The sequence below is a fragment of the Hipposideros armiger genome, unplaced genomic scaffold (genome assembly GCF_001890085.2).
Source record: "Hipposideros armiger isolate ML-2016 unplaced genomic scaffold, ASM189008v1 scaffold_292, whole genome shotgun sequence".
Taxonomy (NCBI): Eukaryota; Metazoa; Chordata; class Mammalia; order Chiroptera; family Hipposideridae; genus Hipposideros; species Hipposideros armiger.
In genome coordinates, this window is record NW_017731642.1 from 813,734 (window position 1) to 831,574 (window position 17,841).

Here is a 17,841-nt window from a genome sequence, read left to right on the forward strand (position 1 = left end):
AGGTATGACCCCTGACCTCTGGCCGGGCCCACGCCCAGAGAAGAGGCTAGCAATCTCTTGTTCGACAAGTTCAAGCTGCTGGGAGAGCTTAAATAAGAATTAATCTCTTAGAGATCAGGGATCACTGTTCTCTCGGCGTGCGCTCTCCCAGCGCCGCGCAGGGACCAGGGCGCGAGAAGCACAGGAATCGCGGGAAAGTGGGAATGGGGGAAGGGTGCAGAAGCGGGGGGAGCTCTCCAGAATCCTTTGGCTTGGAGACGAGGAGCCAGCAAAGCCTGCAGGGGATACGCTGCGTGAAGAAAAGCTTTGCCCTTCAGCCGCTCCAGTGTTGATAAATGGAGGCGACAGGAGCTTAGCCCTGCTCGGGATGGGCTTTGCTTTGGGAAGCCTGAGGCACCCTCCCCGCGGCTGGTGCCGGAGCTGACCGAGTGAGGGTCGCAGGAATGCGGAGCTCTGGCAGACCGCATCCCAGACCCTTAAGTCCCCACATAGAGCCCTCAGTTATAACTTTCCGTGGATAGTTGCAAATGAATAATTACTCACCTCGAGCCAGATCCAAGTTTTACCCAACAGAAGGGGCACAGGACCCAGAATGAACTCACATGGCCACATCCGGCGCCCACAATCACACACAAACACACAGCCACCCAGTTTCTTCCACGAATCTGTCTGGCACTCTGGAGAGAAGGGGGGAAGCGTTTTTTGAAAAGGCTCCATCTCTCCTCCCCTTCCCCCTAGCCATGAAATATAATAATTCATTTTTATCACAAGAGCAGCACCATCATAAACGCACAGAAAGCCACACTCCCATATTCACACGCTCTAACTAGTCAGCTCCGAGAGCGCCTGCATTTTCTTTGGGAGCCGCTTGGAGGTTCATTAATATCATTAGCATTTAACCCCCTCCCTCTTCTCATCCCCTCCCCGCACATGGCTGACGTCAGACCCCGCCAGGAGTTGGGGGAAAAGCTAAGTGGGCCAGGGACGCCCTATTCCCCTCCCCGCGGCTGCCTGTCAGAGCGCCTCTGGAGATATTACAGGGGACCCAGACCGCAGCGACAGGCACAAAGTCACGGGGTAATGAACTTCGGGGACCCTTTGCTGCTGCAAGCGCGGCTCTCCCCGGAAATCGGGACCTGGCCGCCTGTTCCCTCGGAAGGCTTCCCAGCAATCTAGTTTTCCCACTCGGCACTCGGGGTTGAGCAGCGCCAAGTCCCTCTGCTGACTGCGGTTGTGTTTTCCTTCTTTCCTTAGAAGACCAGCGGTCTGTAGGGATCTGTCCACACTCTGCATGCCTAATATAGAGGGAAAAATTGAAGACTGAGAGACAGGAATGGGGAAAGAGAGGGATTTTGCCCTTTTTGCTCCGTAGGAAGACCATTTCTGTGGCTCCATCTCTGTCCTTCAATACCCCCTCTTGCTGTTCTCCCTTCTTCCTCGATCTGCCTGTCCGTCTCTCCATTTGTCTGTCCATGCGTGTGTCCATATCAAGCAACATTCCCAGCAGCTGCAGTTTTGCAAGAGCCGGGAAGAAACTTAAGGATGCTTAAATTTCCACTGTGGAACGAATTCTGAGCCCCCGGGGAGAAGCGCGGCGCGCGACCGACATCCACCTGTCCCGCCCGGGAGCTTCGCAGGCTGGAGGGCGGCTGGAGAGCGGCGGCGCCCGGCGGCGAGGCGGGCGTTGTGGGCCGGGAATCGAGCAGCGCCCACCAACCGCTCCGCCCCGGGACCGCCAGCATGAGCAAGCCGGCCGGATCAACAAGTGGGTACCTTTCCGGCTGCAGCGGGGCTCATGCGCGCAGCCTAGGGTAGGAGGGCGGGGAGGCCTGGGAGGTCCTGCCCCGAGCGCAGCGGCCCCAAGCCTGGGAGAGGTACTCCAGCGGCTTGTGTGCTTTGGCCCAGCTCCTTGTATACCGTGAGTCGGAGCGTTTCTTGGTGAGGGAAGAACAATTTCGTTACCTCTGGATCTCGATTCCTCCCTCCACCCCACCACCACACACACCTCTCTGGCATGGTGGGAAAGTTGGGACCCATGCAGCCCACCAGTCCGGCGAGTTCCCTCCACTTAGCTGCCAAGTGCGGGGAGGAGGGGGCGACAGGGGCGGGAAGTAGGCCGCAGCTCCAGGCAGCAGCACAATAACACGCTCGCTCAAAACTCCTAGCTCGGGCGCGCAGAAGCAACTCTGCGTAAAGCGGATTGTGAATGGAATGCTTTGCACCCTGTTTCTAGCTATTTCAAATAATCCTGCAAACTGGGAAGCAGAAACAATTTAAAAGTCACATTTTCCTTAATCCTAAATCCGCGTAGGTCATAACTGGGGAATTTAAAGTATGGCAAATGGCTGTAGCAAAAAGAGGACCAAATCCCTAATCCCAAGGACTTTTCAAGCGGTCACTGGGCAGAGGCAGGAGTGTGCGGCCTGTTCCCTTAGCGAGCTTCTCTCCTTCCTCAAACTTGCTTAGCTGGCTGTTGTCCCTTCGCACGCCAAGCCGAGCATGATCTCCAGCCGCCCGTAGACGCCCGATTGCAGGACTAAGTGGATGTGCGAGGGCATTTGCGTGCCCCGAGCCTGCGGAATTGAGAATGTGCAGGCCAGAGCCTGCGTTGGGTGGGCGCGGCCGCAATGCTTGGATCTCCCGGGGGCATTTCAATTCCCGCCTTCCGGTGGCTTGGTGCTGTAGTTTCCAGGGTCCAAGGCTGGGAGTGGCCGTGGCCGCAATCCCATGTCTGGGAGTTTTCCCACCGCCCTTGCTATTTTTTAGTCTGTAGCATTTTTGGCGCTGTGTGCTTTCCTCACCCACCTCCCCCTCTCTCTCACCCTCATTGTCCTGAGTCTTAGAAAGTTGGGAGAGTCCGAGACACTCTTGAGGACTGATAGTCAAGTCTTGCTTAAGTGGGATACAATTTGTGCCCTCGTAAAAAAGTGGGTTGCATTTTCATTTTGTCCAATTGTTTTGGCTTGAGTGCTGCCATTTTAAAAATTAGAGTAAAATGAATGTGAACAAAAAGAGAAAAGGAGGAACGTTTTAGATTTAGGGCAGAGGGAAGAGAGAAGGAACCTTAAACCGCGGCCCGCAAAAGAGCCAACCCCTGAGGAGGACTGGCGTTTCCAGTTAGCCTCGGGTCTACCCTGGCCTCGCTGTTCAACTCTTTGGGAAGGGAGGCGAGCTCGCTTTTTGTGGCTCATGTTCCCGCGTGCGAAGGGTCTTCCTAGAATGAGCAGAAGGAAACCTTTCCTGTTGCATTCTGAGCCTCACTGCAAAAACTCAAGCCTGCGAGCCTCCGCAGGCCTTCTGCTCCCTCACCCTGTGACAGGCCCTCGCCTCCTTCCCTGGAAGTAAGGAATCTCCAACTCTTACACCCATTTGGGGTGCTGAGCCGCCGGGGTTGGACTGGGAGGCTTGAAAGGTGAGGCTTCGTAGGCGAGGGAACTGGCGGTCGCGAAGCTCTGTTGGCTGGGAGCCTGTCCAGGTGCTGAGACTAGGATGCAGACGGACCCTCCCGGCTTTTAGGGAAAAACGCAGAGTTACGCATCCGGGCAACTTTGTAGCTTTCCAACTTCCCAAGAGCCTGAGTTTGGCCTCGGAAGCCTCGAGCCCCGGCTCAGGTCCCGGTGCTGCTGCTGAGATTTCTCAGGCCCGAAGTACCGCAGCCCCCGCCGGTGGCGCCGCTGCAGCCAGGCGCTCCCAGACCGGTGGCAACAGCCGGGTCCGAAACCTGTGGCTCCCGGGCCCGGCCGGGGAGGAGGTCGGCGCGCAGCGGGTGAGGTCAGGGTCCAGCCAGCCCGCGAGTTCTGCAGCCCCCGCCTCGCTCGGCCTTGCACTGCTGGAGAGCAGAGCGCAGTCAGCCGGGACCCCCGCCTGGGTGGTAACAAGACCCTGGCCAGTAACCTCTGCAGCCCAGACTAACTTCTTTCAACAGCCTGTGATGGTAATTACAGTAATCGAAGCTGCCATATATCTTTAGGCAATTATGACACACAAAAAGCCCCGAGGGGACCCCCTGGCGAGGGAAGTTAAGAACGGTTTTCTAGCCTCAGGAAACTCCGGCTCGCCTCATGTTGGAGCTCTTTCGGCTTGTTAAACGAGAGGAGCTTTGCAACGGGGTCAACCAGCTTGTCTGGTGACCCCAAGTCACCTTAACGTGGCTAGGCGGCGGAGTTTGAGGCGCAAACCCTCTAGGCCCCGAAATTTTAGCGTCCTTTCCTCCTGTGCCCCACCCCAGGCGGGTAGTCGGTCTCTAATCTGTCCTGGTCAGCGCAGAAGCAGGGCCGATCCGCAGCCTTGGTGGTCCTGGGGGGGCAACGGCCGAGGAGCCCTGCTCGCAGGAGCCGGGTCCTCCTCCTCCCCATCGGAGATATCCAGAGACGTGTATCCCTGGCCTCTTGTCTGGATAGGAAGCGGGGAAAAGAAATCCTACCACTGCTCCTTCCGCGCGCACATCTTGCCATTATCAAAAGTGCCCCCGGAAGAACACTGCCGGGGCAACTGGATTGCTGGAGCCCAAATGTGGACCCAACTCAGGTAGAGGGCGTGTGTTATGCAGAGGAGGATGGTTGCAAATTATGGAAACCAAGTTTACTGCCTCCAGAGTGAGTGCAGTGCAGCACAACTCGTGTCCCGGACTCCTGGGCAGCCGCTGAGTTCCCTTGGGCTCAGTGACAGGCCCGGGGGGTGAGGGACAGGACCCGCTGTGGCCTCCCCGCGCTCTGTCCAGCCCCTTCCCCCCACGGCACAACTTCTCCTCCCACTCTGCGGGAGAGGGGGCGCCAAGGCGGTGGTCGCCGGGCTGCGCGCCTTCCCGGCGGGCCTTTGTCGCCATCCGAATTCCCATGCTACTCTTTTTGACGGGTCACTGGTGGCTCTATAGGCAGGTGCTATGGTGGGGTTGTAATTACCCCGGCTGAGCCTGGTGGTTACTGAGCCTCCTCCCCACCCTGGCTGCCCGCGTCCTCCCTGCTCTCCCGCCCTCCTCGACACTCCCCAGTCTCCAATCTTCTAAGGCTGCTGCCGGGGGTGCGCACGCGCCGGGATGGTTCTGAACCCAGAGCAAGTTCCCACCCCTGATGCCTCGGGGGGCTGACCCCCCACCGCGTGCCCAAACCTTTCCTATTCCCCTCGTCCAGTGGTTCTCCCCCTGCCTCTTTTCACCCCAGCCTAAGAGCGGTCCCCAACCTGAGCACTCCGAGAAGCAGCTGTATTTTCACCAAGGCCTGAGTCCGCCCGGGCCCAGGCTGGAGGCCCTCGAAGGGTAGCGACAGGAAAATTAAATATTAAGAAGTTAATTATTATATTATTAACTATCATTATGACTAAGGTGTTAATTAAGTTAACACTGCATTTAATATTCCCTTTGTTTGCGGGAGGAAAGATTTCCAAGTCTTTATAAACCACTTCGGGATGGTTGGACTCTTGAACCTTAGAGAAAAATAATTCCCCCCTACTGGATTCTCGACTATTATCTCCTCGCTCACATTCCTCCAGGGCCCGCGGCCATGCCAGGCTTGAGGGGGGTTTCAAGGAAAGTTCTCTAACACCAGGCGACCGTTGAGGCCAATGGGAGTGTGTGTGTGTGGGTGGGGGGGTGCGGGCAGTCTAGATCCTTTAAAACATTAGCCTCGGAGAGCGGTGGGAAAATGGAGGGTCTAGTGGGAGGAGGCAAGTCTTTAAGGAAGAAGTTGCGGAGTGAGGCAGAGGGGATGCTGTCCCGCCCGAACCTGCCAGGGAATCGCACGCCTGCACCCCCGCCCTCCTTCCTGTACTCACTTGCCTAGCCCGGTGCTAGTTACTTTGGAGAGACATTTTTTTTCCCCCTGGAAGAAATAATTTCTCAAAAGCGATCCGCCAAGTATTTTTTAAAATAGGTAAAGCGAAAGTTGGGCAATTACCACTACCCTTATTATCATTAATAATCCTGGTATTAGCATTACAATAATAATCCTGATAATAACAACCTCCCGGTAGCTCAGAGAAAACTCGATTGCCTTCCAGCTGCCATCCCTGTTTCCAGCCGTGTTTGTTTTTCTTCTTTTCCCCTTTATATTTCAAGTTTGTCTGCTCGCGCGCTCACTAACAACTTTCTCGGTTAAATGCAGGAGCGGGGGCGGGAGGCGGCCAAACTTTCCCGGGAGCAGAAAGGCAGCGGCGAGCCTCGCTGCGGCCCCGGCCTGCTGTAATCTTTTATTCCAAAATGGGTCTCGGCGATTAGAGGAGACCCAAATACATGTAGCGGTGCATGAATAATGCTCATTGTAGGAAACTGACACTTGCTCAAGGAAAAAAAGTTTGGCTATAAAATCACTTCATTATTTGCTTTTACCGCAGCTTCGGTGCTAATCCCTTCAGAGGTCAGATTGCTTAGCATCTCTCTCTCCCTCTCCCCTTTCTTCCCTCCTCTCCGCCCTCCTCTCCTTCTCGCCCCTTCCCCGCCCCCCCCACCCCCTTTCCTGTCTTTCTGGTGATTTCAGGCCGCATTTTAGATATCCCCTGTAAAGTGTGCGGCGACCGCAGCTCGGGGAAACACTACGGGGTCTACGCCTGCGACGGCTGCTCTGGGTTTTTCAAACGGAGTATCCGAAGGAATAGGACATACGTCTGCAAATCTGGAAACCAGGTACCTTAGCCAGGCACCCTTCTGCTGCCTCCCCATTCTTTGTGCCAAGGCCTCCTTTAATTTTCCAGGTTGCTCAGGAAAGACCAAGCCTTGACCTTTCTCTTCCTCTCCCCTCCTTCCTGACTCCACTCTTAGAGGCCCTTTCCCTTGGGCAAGGCAAGGAAAGGTAAGGGAAGACACGTGAGTTTGCAGTAGGAAGTCTGAAATCCTAGAGCCCCCCCACCCCCAACCCCTTCCACTTTTAATTCTCTGGCAGATTGTGACACTGGGTAAGACCCACACCCAGTAGCTCTAAAGCCAGCCCAGAGGACCTATGGACCTTAAGAACCCAAACCTCAAGTGTAAGCAGGAGAAAGGGCTATGTTGTGTTGCCTGCCCGCCACACCCTGGTTCCTAAGCAGCAGCGGAGCTCAGTGTCCTGACCACTGCCTGGGATGGCAGAAGTAAAAGGCACAGGGCATCCCAGTCAAGGTAGAGATCCAAAGTGAGTGTTGGCCACTTGGAACAGAGAAAATGTGCTCTGTGAGGAGCTGTGCCCTTTCAACTTTGGAGAAGCATGGTTGCTCTGGAAGTGGGCAGTGGGCTTCAGCACCTATGTGAGTTTAGTTGGGCCTTGTGAGAAAATGGCAGAGTGAGCAGGAAGAAAAGGTCTCCCAAAGAAGGAGTAACTTGGACCCTCTCCCAGGGTCCCAGATCTTCTCTCTCTGCTTAGAAGATGTGTCTGGTTGGTTGTATCTTGGTCTTGGACAGGCAGAGCTGTCTGAAAGAGACAGGGAAGTCAGGGCATGGGCCGGGTGTGAGCCAAGCTTCCAGAAAAGTGAGTAGAACCTTGACTTAGTATTCAGCTCAATAATAGGCAGCCTTTTGGTCCCACACTTTGCCTTCTCCTTAGCCAGGCACGCAGACTCTGAACACAAAGCCACCACCTTGAAACCCAAGAACATCTTGTCTTAGTGTATTAATCATAAGTCATCCTTTAGTAACCAAAATGGTAAAACTTTTTCACTAATATATAATACACATATATTGCCTGGTGCTAGTAAACTATCTATATTTTTCAGAAGCCATGTCTGCTTATATCAGTTTCTGATAGATTTGGATTATCAACAAAAACAAGAAGACATCTGCTTTTAGATAAGTTATTTGGAACTCTCCAACCCTCTTGTCTGTTTAACTGGGTTCACAGCTCTGTATCAGTTTCTAGCTTCACCATATGGATACATCACCTTATATACACACAAGACTGTATCCCAGTAACTCCACAGAAATATGGGATTCTTGTGGGTCGTTGGATTTGAGCCGGCTTCTACTTAAATTATCTTTTACTTTTATGCAATACACAGAATTGGGGAATCAAAATCTCAGATGTTATGCTTGATATTTTCAAAGGGGTTGGCTATCAATTCAAACATATTGACGTCAGTCCAAGTACTTGTAAAGGAGTGATAATAGGCTCATCAGGCTTGGTGGTCCTTTCCTTGCAGAAAGAAAAAATGGACCAAGCTGAGGCGTTCATATTTCTCTCTGACTCCAGATATTTATATACATATGATCTGATTTGAAGACACTCTTAAAAACTAATGAAGCCATCCATTTTGCATTAACATGTTTATCAGAATACTAGGGGGATAACATTTGAAGATAGACATATGATTGCATTTAATAATAAGTTTTTTAAGCCTTTTTACATTGAGCTATTACAATATATTAACCAGCAAAGATGTCCTGAAGAATTTATTTAGGAATCAAAAATTATTTCATGTCTCTGTTTTAGTTCTAAGATTAGGTAAATAATATTCTAATTTATTATAAACAGCAATGAGGACATTTAGAAACTTATGAGCCTCTGCCCTATCTTTATTTTAAATAAATCAACATATTTTAAATCAGAGGGGTGTGAGCCCATAAAACTGTGTTTTCTAATGTGTAATTTTCCCTAAGGGATATTTTAGAAAATGCATTTACTCCAACTTCAGCATATGTGAAATGTTGACATTATGAAGCAAAAGATACATTTACCTTATTCTCACTGCAAATCTAACAGTAGCAACTCATATAAATACAAGAGAGCACCAAATTTTTTATTATTTTCTGTGCATAAAATACATATGTAGATATGAGTATGTAGCTATGTATGTGTTCCCTCAGTAATAACATCTAACACTGGATGAATTCCATAAGAAACTTTCTTTGAAAATTTATGTTAATGGCCAACATTTTCCCAGAGCATTGCATTGGATAAAATATTTATTTTCTCACATGTCTCAGATAAATATTTCTAAGGCAGCAATTGCCTCATTTTTCAGTTATCTTGCTAATATTCTCAGTCTATATTATCGTTTTGTCAAACAGTCCATCCTATTATCTTCCTGGTCATATTTAAATGGTGGGTATTTCTAGATTTTGTACAAGCCTTGGGCTCCTTCCTTTTCACCCTCACTTCTGTAGGCCCTGCCCTTCTAACCGCTCTGATTGCTGCCTCACCTTCCTGGAATGGCTGTGTTTCCATGAATCTGGGCTGAGGCTAGTCTTTAAGACAACTCTCAACATGCTGGTTATAAGGATGGTTTTCAGTACAAAGGCAAGGGTGAGGAAACAGGAAAGTGAAGAATCAATGGGAGATATTTATCTGACAGATAAATGGGCTCACTAGAAAGTGACAAAAAAGAGGTAGAGTATGACCTGAACACAGAAAGAATAGCTGGCGGGAGCGAGGCGGTGGTGGGGATCCTTCAGGGCAAGCCTGCTCCCAGCAGAGCGCTGAGGCCTCCTCCTCTGGGGCCAGGTCGCTGTCTTCGGTCCTGAAAAATCTCTCCCCAGCTTTATCACCTCCTCCACTGGCGGAGTTCCCCTCGGGAGAGTCTCCTCCCAGCACAGCACAGTCAGGCAAACCAGGCGCGCTGACCTTTCACCGGATTGGAGAAGGCTTTTTCTCCATATCCGCTTTCATAGGATCAGGGGCTGGTCCTCTTGAAGCAGCCCGGGGGAATCCTAGGCCCTTTCTCTACTTGGCCTTGCTGTGCCCAAGGCCCTCGCGTCTCGCGGACCCTGTGTCGGCGGCGGGGTCTCTTCTCTCCTTTACGCCTTTCCCCATACCCAGCACCGGCTTCGCGTCTTCAGTCTAAAGGTGGGGTGGGCAGGGTGGGGGGTGAGGGGCGCTGACCGCCTGCGCTCTGTTCCAGGGAGGCTGCCCGGTGGACAAGACGCACAGAAACCAGTGCAGGGCTTGTCGGCTGAAGAAGTGTTTGGAAGTCAACATGAACAAAGATGGTAATCAGTACTGCTTTTTCCTCTTCCAATGTTGTCTGAGTAGTAAGTACATTACACGTGCAGAAAGTACGCGGTACTACTATGCATGTAAACCATCTCCACTTCTTTCCGGATTCTGGGAATTGGCGTCCGGCTTTCCGTCGTATCCTTCCGGATCTCTGGGCATGAGTCCCCTCCCGACCCCACAGAACTACCTAGGGTAAGGCCCATGCCCACATAGGGAACCTGTGCCCTACAACCACCCCCAAGAAGGCAGTGCTCCCACCCTGCTGGGGACACACACGCGGTATATCTTGCCTCGCCTTTTAATTCCTCTTGTCGCCTCTCCTTGCAGCCCTTTTGCGGGCCACCCCCAAGCCCATTAACCTCTCGCAGGATCTGGAGAGCCTCCTGGGGAGGAGGTCGTGAGGACTAGAAGACTGTGTGTTGGAGGAGGGAGGACAGAGACAGGAGCACGCGGAATTTCGAGCCCCTGTTTGCAAATTCACCAAGATTCCCAAATCAGGATGGCCATTGTGGAGATCTAGGCTTTTCCAGGGCTTTCTCTGGATTCTACAGAAAGGGGTTTGAAGCGGTAGGGTGACGCCTATGGGCGCCTCGGACACCCAACTCCTAGAAAGCTCTTCAACACTCACAGCAAGAACTAGGATTTCTGGATGCTTCTTGGGCAAAGAGCGCAGTCCAAGGGCGTGTCCTATGGTGCTTTGGCGAGGCGCCCCAGGACAGGGCGGGAATGGGGATAATGGCCCGAAGGGAGGAATGGGGAGTCCGCACAGGGGTGCGGAGTGAAGTTTGCAGTGGCGGAGGCCGGGGTCGCAGCCCTGGGAGTCACAACGCCCATTGGGGAGAGTTCTTTCCTCTGCGGCGCAGGAAGCAGGAGGGAGCGTCCAACCTGTTGAACTTTTGTATTGACAAGTTGTCAAGCTAGGCGAGCGGAAGATTGCCCTGAATTAATTTGTTTGTTTAAACTGTTGGTGGTAATTGTCACATCTCCCAAGCCTTCCTCCAGCAAACTCCCAGACGGGCTCTCCCACATCCCACCCCCCAGCGTTCCCGGGCTCAGGTCCTTGTCTCCTGGGGCCCTTCGAGGCCAAAAGACATTTCTGCGTGAGCGAGGGAGGCGTTTGAGGGGAGTCATCCTTGGGCGGAGCGGGGAAAAGTCTGTGCAGAGAGACGCGGTGCCTGGCTGTGCGCAGTGCCCCCTCTCGCCTTGGTTGTGGATGAGGATGCCTAGCTACTCTCTCCCAGAGGGTCTCTGTCATCCTGCGACCTCCCCTGGGTGGGGAGGAGCCCTGAACGGACAGAGAAAACATCTAGTCTTGCTTGAGGCTTGTCGTTATCCTGACACTTGGTGTCGGGCTCCTGTTCTCGGCCTTGACTTCCTAATGCATGCATTGTGGCAGTAAGACAATCTCAGCGTGCCCTCGGCTCTCACATTCCCTCTCTCTCCTTCTCCTCGCCTCTCGGGTGACCTTGCCTGCCCGGACATGGCGGTTGGCCCTGCAGCGCGGCAGCGGCTAAGTGTCGCCAAGACTCTGATCCCAGGCATGTGTCGGTCTCTGTCTCTGTAGCGGTGCAGCACGAACGGGGGCCTCGGACGTCCACCATCCGTAAGCAGGTGGCCCTCTACTTCCGTGGACACAAGGAGGAGAACGGGGCAGCCGCGCACTTCCCCTCTGCCGCGCTGCCTGCGCCGGCCTTCTTCACCGCAGTCACGCAGCTAGAGCCGCATGGCCTGGAGCTGGCTACGGTGTCCGCCACCCCTGAGCGGCAGACCCTGGTGAGCCTGGCGCAGCCCACGCCCAAGGTCAGTGGCTCGTAGGTTCATGGAGTCCGGTGCTGAGCAAAGGGCGGAGAGGGGAGCAGCCATTCCTTCTGAGCTGGGATGGGGTCAGGCAAAAGATGGAGAGACCCCTGAGGGTACTGGGCCAGGCCTTGCAGGGAGCTCTGGGATTCTTGCCCTGCCCTGTTGAGACAGTGGTGCTCAAACTTTGGTGTGCAGCAAAATCAGTCTCTGAACTGCTACCACTGTGGACACCTGGGCCCATCCCCCAGAGAGTCCCTTTCAGCAAGTTTGAAGTGGATCCCTGGGACCTGAACCTCTAGAAAATGCCCTGGTGCCGAGCCCTGTTTGAACTGAGAGGGCAGCCTAGGAACACCCCTGGAGGCCAGAAGAAAGGCATTGCCAGCACCCATAGCTGGCAAAAGAGCATAGCTGGCAAAAGAGCCCCTGAGTTGCAAATTTCAGGGGTCTATTCTCTTGGAAAGCTATGGTTCCATAACCTAAAAAAGGAGCTCACTCTGCTAAGATAATTTGAGGACCCTGGCTTCATTTCCCATTCTCCCCTCACTCTCATCGGAGTCACAAGGATTTACACCAGGATTGAGCCTCTACTAGCAGGGCCGTGGCCAGACCCACCTCAAAAGGCTGCCACATAGGGACTACCCTCCAGGCTTCCAGCTGGTACCTACCCCAAACCCCCCACTCCAGGCCAAGAAGGGCTCCTGATCTCCCCCAGAGAAGGGCCAGCTGCAGCCAGCCCCACACTGCAGGGAAGCCAAACACCTGGGCACCCGCATACACACAATATTCAATATTGCTTTCTTACCCTTGATGTGTATAATAAGCTTGGGAAAGTAGTGTTATGAATATGTTGTCAGTTATGAATGGGAATGCTCTGTGAATGATTAAGATGTCTAATTGAAATATTTCCATAATATACTAATCCTTTCTAAAAATACTCATATGCATATTTGTGTTTGGGATGCCTATTAATTTATACTTTTTTCACATCTATTTTTATTTACACAAATGCAAGCAGCTCTTGTCTAAATTGGGAAACAGGCCTGGCACTTGGCTCAGCCCAAGGAAAATTTGCTACAGGGGACAGAAAAGCCAGATGCAGCCTCTGGCTTTTGTGGAAGGAACAGGCCCACAAAGAGTGGAAACGAACCTCTCCCAACAATTTCCCAAACTATAGCTATAGATGTTTGTTTTTTATCCCTCTATGGCAACTGACCATTTAACAGAACATCCAAACTCCTATCTCCTTCTTTGTTTTAATTAGAAAATTTAAACGTTGCCTCTTCCTACAAAGCTGTGGTTTCATCATTCCCTGGTGTTTCTGTTTATTCCCCACCCAGTACCCCCATGAAGTAAATGGGACCCCAATGTATCTCTATGAAGTAGCCACAGAGTCGGTGTGTGAATCAGCTGCCAGGCTTCTGTTTATGAGCATCAAGTGGGCTAAGAGTGTACCAGCTTTCTCCACCCTGTCTTTGCAAGACCAGGTATGACCAAGAGGGCCCTGAGGTCTTGTGGGAAGGAGATGGGAAGAAGCAACAGTAGTCAGCCTTATGAAACTGGAGGTTACCTGCATAAATCACCAAGGCCATGCATAGGTTCTTAACAGCAACAAGGAAACTATTTTTATTAGCTTCTTTCTATGGGTTCGAAACATCTAGCAATGGAATCCTTACTAAGAAGTGTAATTATGTTATTTTTGGAACGTTGGATCCGGTCTATGATAAACAAACATACAAGGACATTATCTTTTTTTTTCAGTTTAATTGAAAAATCAAATTTAATCACAAGTTTTAAAAAATCTTCATGTTGTTTTTAACATTTCTTTTTCATCATTTTAAAAAACTGTTAATGTTTTCTTAAGAATGTTGGGACTGAGAGAAATAGAAGGTGTTAATTCTCCTGTAAGATTTTTGGAACCAGTCTCATTATTCTATAGTCACAGCTTTGTATTTTCCATTGTGATACTCACAGTTTTGGCTACTGATTTATCAGCATGTGGAATTGAAGGTGCATTGCATACCTCCTGCAGGCTACATTACCCCTTGATTCTTTAAGTACTTTTAGAGGTTTTGTAAACAAGTAGATATTGTGCATAACTCTGTGGTTGTAAATGACATTGAAACAGTAAAAGTATGTGCTGCTAAAAATTGCATCGTATCAAAACCCCAAAATTTTCTTGTTAGGAACATCAAAAATGGCCTCTGCCAGAATTTTTCTAACCTTAAAGGAAAGAAAGAAAATGAAATGTTCACAACATAGGCTGTTACCAGTGCATTCATGGAAATTAATGACAAATTTCCCAAAAGCCTAATAAGTATTTCTAAAACAAAAGATTTATTTATTTATTTTTATACCTAATTAAAGTATAATAGTGCCGCTTAATATGAAGTACGTTTCCTACAGAGAGACCTGGCAATGTGCTAAAAACATCTAATCTTCTAGCATGGAATGTTCTTTATTTTCATGATCTGGACTTGTAGACATGGCCAGAATTAGATATTGTTTACCTTGCATTTTTAAATTATTATTATTTTTTGTACTTAATGCAATAAAACTAAAAATAAGGCTTTTTGAAAATTAAACCTTTTGACTTTGGTTACAAGCCTTCACAATTCAGCTCTTAGCTTCCAAACAGAAATTCTTTCACATAAATCATCTAGAATTGGCTGATTTTTTAGAGATTTTTTCAAGATGGTTAGGTTCTATCTTTGATCAGGTTTACTGGTTGACTCTAACCATTTACTGTGTGTGTGTGTGTGTGTGTGTGTGTGTGTGTGTGTGTAAATTGGCTATTTTTCTCAAAACACGTATCTATAGACCCTTTAATCCAAACAAAATTTATTTACTATCTGCCACTCAGCCCTTCGGTGGAAACCCTTCAACAACTAGCAAACTGCAGTGAAGTGGAATCCAGTATATTCATTTGGAAAAGGAGCCAGATTTTCATTTTAAATATTCAGTAGCACATTTTATTAGAATGAAAATGACAAGCACCTTGATGCTGTCCACTTAGGAGTTTCAGAAAAATCAGGCAGTGAGATGAGGTAAACTCAGCAAAACCCGATTAACATAATTACACCCTGATTTCCCTGCATGCCTCTTGGGAATTAGTGATCTCTTTCTCTCTCTCTCTCTCTCTCTCTCTCTCTCTCTCTCTCTCTTACTCTCTCACACCCCCTCTCCCTCCCTCCCTCCCTCTTCCTCTCTCTCCTAGCCCCCCCCTCCACACCCATCAGGAAGATGGGGGCCTAGATCTGCNTAGCACTGGGTGGGACACTGGCTGCCTAGACAAGCCTCTGCCATGTCCACAGCATCAGCCTGATATGCAACAGTGTGGCTATTGGTTGAGCCTGGGGAATCCTCAACTTTGATAATATAAGCATTTTATATACAGGGAATCTGCCTGCTGAGCTGCTGAGTCTTGGGGAGAAGTTTCTAGGTGGTCAGAAATGAGTGGATGGGAGGACCAGAAAGGTAAACCCTTTCCCAAGGGAAGCAAATTTGGGGGATTGGAATGGCTGACTCTCAAATAATTATCTATAGGCACCTTTTCAAAAAGGAAAACAAGGGAAAGCTAGAATATTCAGAAGAAAAATTACAAAGACAGGCATTTAAAACACTTTTTAAAATAATAGAAATTTACATATTGAAATTGTTTATAAATTTATAAATTACACACTATATTATATTATACATCTATTGTATGACAGCTGATGCTTTTGGAAGATGCTTGGAGAGAACTGTTTGTTCTAGGAATAGCACAATGGGCCATTCCGGTTGATGCTAACACTCTACTGGCTGTATCTGGTAAGAATTGCACAATTTAATGACTTTGTTGTAGAAATTACCATAAAAATACATTACTGAAAAAAGAACAACATGTAAAGAATAACAAATTCCTACTGAACAATAGAGTATACCTGTCATTTATAAATCTATATTTAAATGCAAATAATGTTGTTTTGTTGTATTCATGACTGCTTGCATTGTTATTTAAATGCAAATTACTGTGTTTGTTATCATCCAAGGGAAGATTTTATATTAACTTTCATACAATATAGCCAGTTTACATGGAATCAGATATCTTAGAGTGACAACTGAATAGATATTGATATGCAGGATTTTGTAAAAAATCAATATTAAATTATGAAAATGCCTTCGTATTATAGCATTTATTCTATATTTTTATTCTAGGCATGAATGGTGACAACACAGATTCCCAGAAACTGAACAAGATTATATCTGAAATACAGGCTCTACAAGAGGTGGTGGCTCGGTTTAGACAACTCCGGTTAGACGCTACTGAATTTGCCTGTCTAAAATGCATCGTCACTTTCAAAGCTGGTAAGCAGACATAAACCCCTGTCTCTTCTCCACCCGCAGTTTTGCCTCACTAATTCGGCCACCTCACAGTCCAGACTGACCTTTGCAAAAAGAGGTGATGGTTTTCAAGGGAGCTGAGATGCAGTCTGGACCCATTTCAATAGCAGCAGGGACTTGTGTGTTCTTTTGCTGGCCACCCACTCTCTGAGAAGTGCTTTCCCCATCTACACATCCTGTACTGCCTATCACAGTTTCCTGGTCTTCATTTCTAGTTCCTACACACAGTGGTTCTGAACTGAGAAGTTTCCGGAATGCTGCCGCCATCGCAGCTCTTCAAGATGAGGCTCAGCTAACTCTTAACAGCTACATCCATACCAGGTGACTCTTGTTTGCCTTGAATGTGTCCTTAAGAAAATTGCTTCCATTGTGAATGTGTGAGTAGGTGGCAATAAGCCAGTTCAAACACTGTGGCTAATTATTCTGTTGCCAGCCAATTACTTGAGTTCCAACCTATGTCCTCACCTATCTTGAAGGGTGGGTGAGAGGAGCAAATCAAATTAGATTATCAAAGTGAAAGCACTGCCAGGCACCTTACAGCTGACCTGGCTGTACAAACTGATCCGTCAAAGTAGTTGAACATATTTGTATAAATGGACTCAGATGTGGGAAAGGTAAAAAATGAAGGCTAAAGTGGTACGGTTGATATAGTAGAGAGCTCTCATGCCATCCTTTAAAAAAAGGCAAGCGCTTTTCTTTGGATGCCAATCCCAAATAGAAGGACCAGAGAACTTTCTAGAGAGGCCATTTTTACCCCCAACAGAAGTGCTGTTTGGCTTTGCTGCTTGGTATCTGTTGAGTTACTTTGAGTTGTATCACCCACCTGGTTACTTCGGGCCAAGCAGGGCCCCCTGACAGAGACTACTCTTGTCTATTTGTAGAAACGCTCAGCCAGTGGGGCTCTGGCAGTGCTCCCCTGGCCCACCAGCAGACAAGTCCACGAGGAGGTATAGACTTTCTGTTTCCATTTTCAGATTAAAAAAAAGCAAGGCTTTCAAAGAGCTGTGGAACCTTGCTAGCTTCCTAAGTTTTACGTCTGCGGTAGACCTGAAGTTAGAGTAGATTTGCTCGTCTTGTTTATTCTCTAGATTGGCCTTGAAGGGAAGCCCATGGAAGCTTGTCTTCTATCATCTCAATATCACCAGATACTGTGCTGGGAATAACTAAATCAGATGGGGAGAAGCTATTAATGCCTCCCTCATGTGAGGGGTCAGGGAACCCCCCAAGTCAACTGTATTCATTTGGAGTAATACCACTTCTGCTAGGATCTCCTTAGTTTTATTATAAATCCTCTTTTGAATAAGAATGAGTAAAACTGTTGAATCCTATTGAAACAGTGTTGAGTGATAGTGCAACATGTATATGTTTTTCTAAATTGAAGTGCCATGGTTTTTAGATTTAAAATCCACCCAAAATTTTAGAATGTATATCATAGGCACTGAATATTTTTTCAGGATTATAAAATGGAGCAGCATATAATTTCCCCACTAAAAACTAATTTGTATATTAAGTTGGCATTTAGAACCATTAAGGTTTGAAGAACATCAAACCGAGAAGAATATGATATCCAGTTACTGATTCAGTTAAGCCTTTGCTGAGTGCTGGCTCCGTGCAGGGCTGCTGCTGAACATTGTGGGACACCAGACAATAAGACACTGCCCCTTATCGCTGCATGAATTAGGTAGAAGTGTTACCCCAATTCAGACCAGAGAAGAGGGAAAAGCAAAGTGGAGAGTGAGAGAGATGAATTCTAACTGGGGCGGCGGGG

General features: G+C 48.9%; 1 protein-coding gene across 2 annotated transcripts in view; it reads left to right on the forward strand.

Annotated features, from left to right (window-relative positions):
* Positions 1–994: 994 nt before the first annotated feature.
* The window catches only part of NR2E1 (nuclear receptor subfamily 2 group E member 1), a 20,808-nt gene continuing 3,961 nt past the window's right edge, over positions 995–17,841 (forward strand). The window contains exons 1-8 of one of the 2 annotated variants that reach the window (XM_019658965.1): positions 995–1,765; positions 6,471–6,616; positions 9,799–9,886; positions 11,458–11,693; positions 13,031–13,177; positions 15,404–15,500; positions 15,888–16,037; positions 16,289–16,394. In XM_019658965.1, coding sequence (XP_019514510.1) covers positions 1,741–1,765; positions 6,471–6,616; positions 9,799–9,886; positions 11,458–11,693; positions 13,031–13,177; positions 15,404–15,500; positions 15,888–16,037; positions 16,289–16,394 — 995 coding nt within the window. In that variant the 5' untranslated portion in view covers positions 995–1,740. Of the gene's footprint in view, positions 1,766–6,470; positions 6,617–8,779; positions 9,204–9,798; positions 9,887–11,457; positions 11,694–13,030; positions 13,178–15,403; positions 15,501–15,887; positions 16,038–16,288; positions 16,395–17,841 lie in introns of those variants that run through there. The other variant, XM_019658964.1, reaches the window with a different exon arrangement.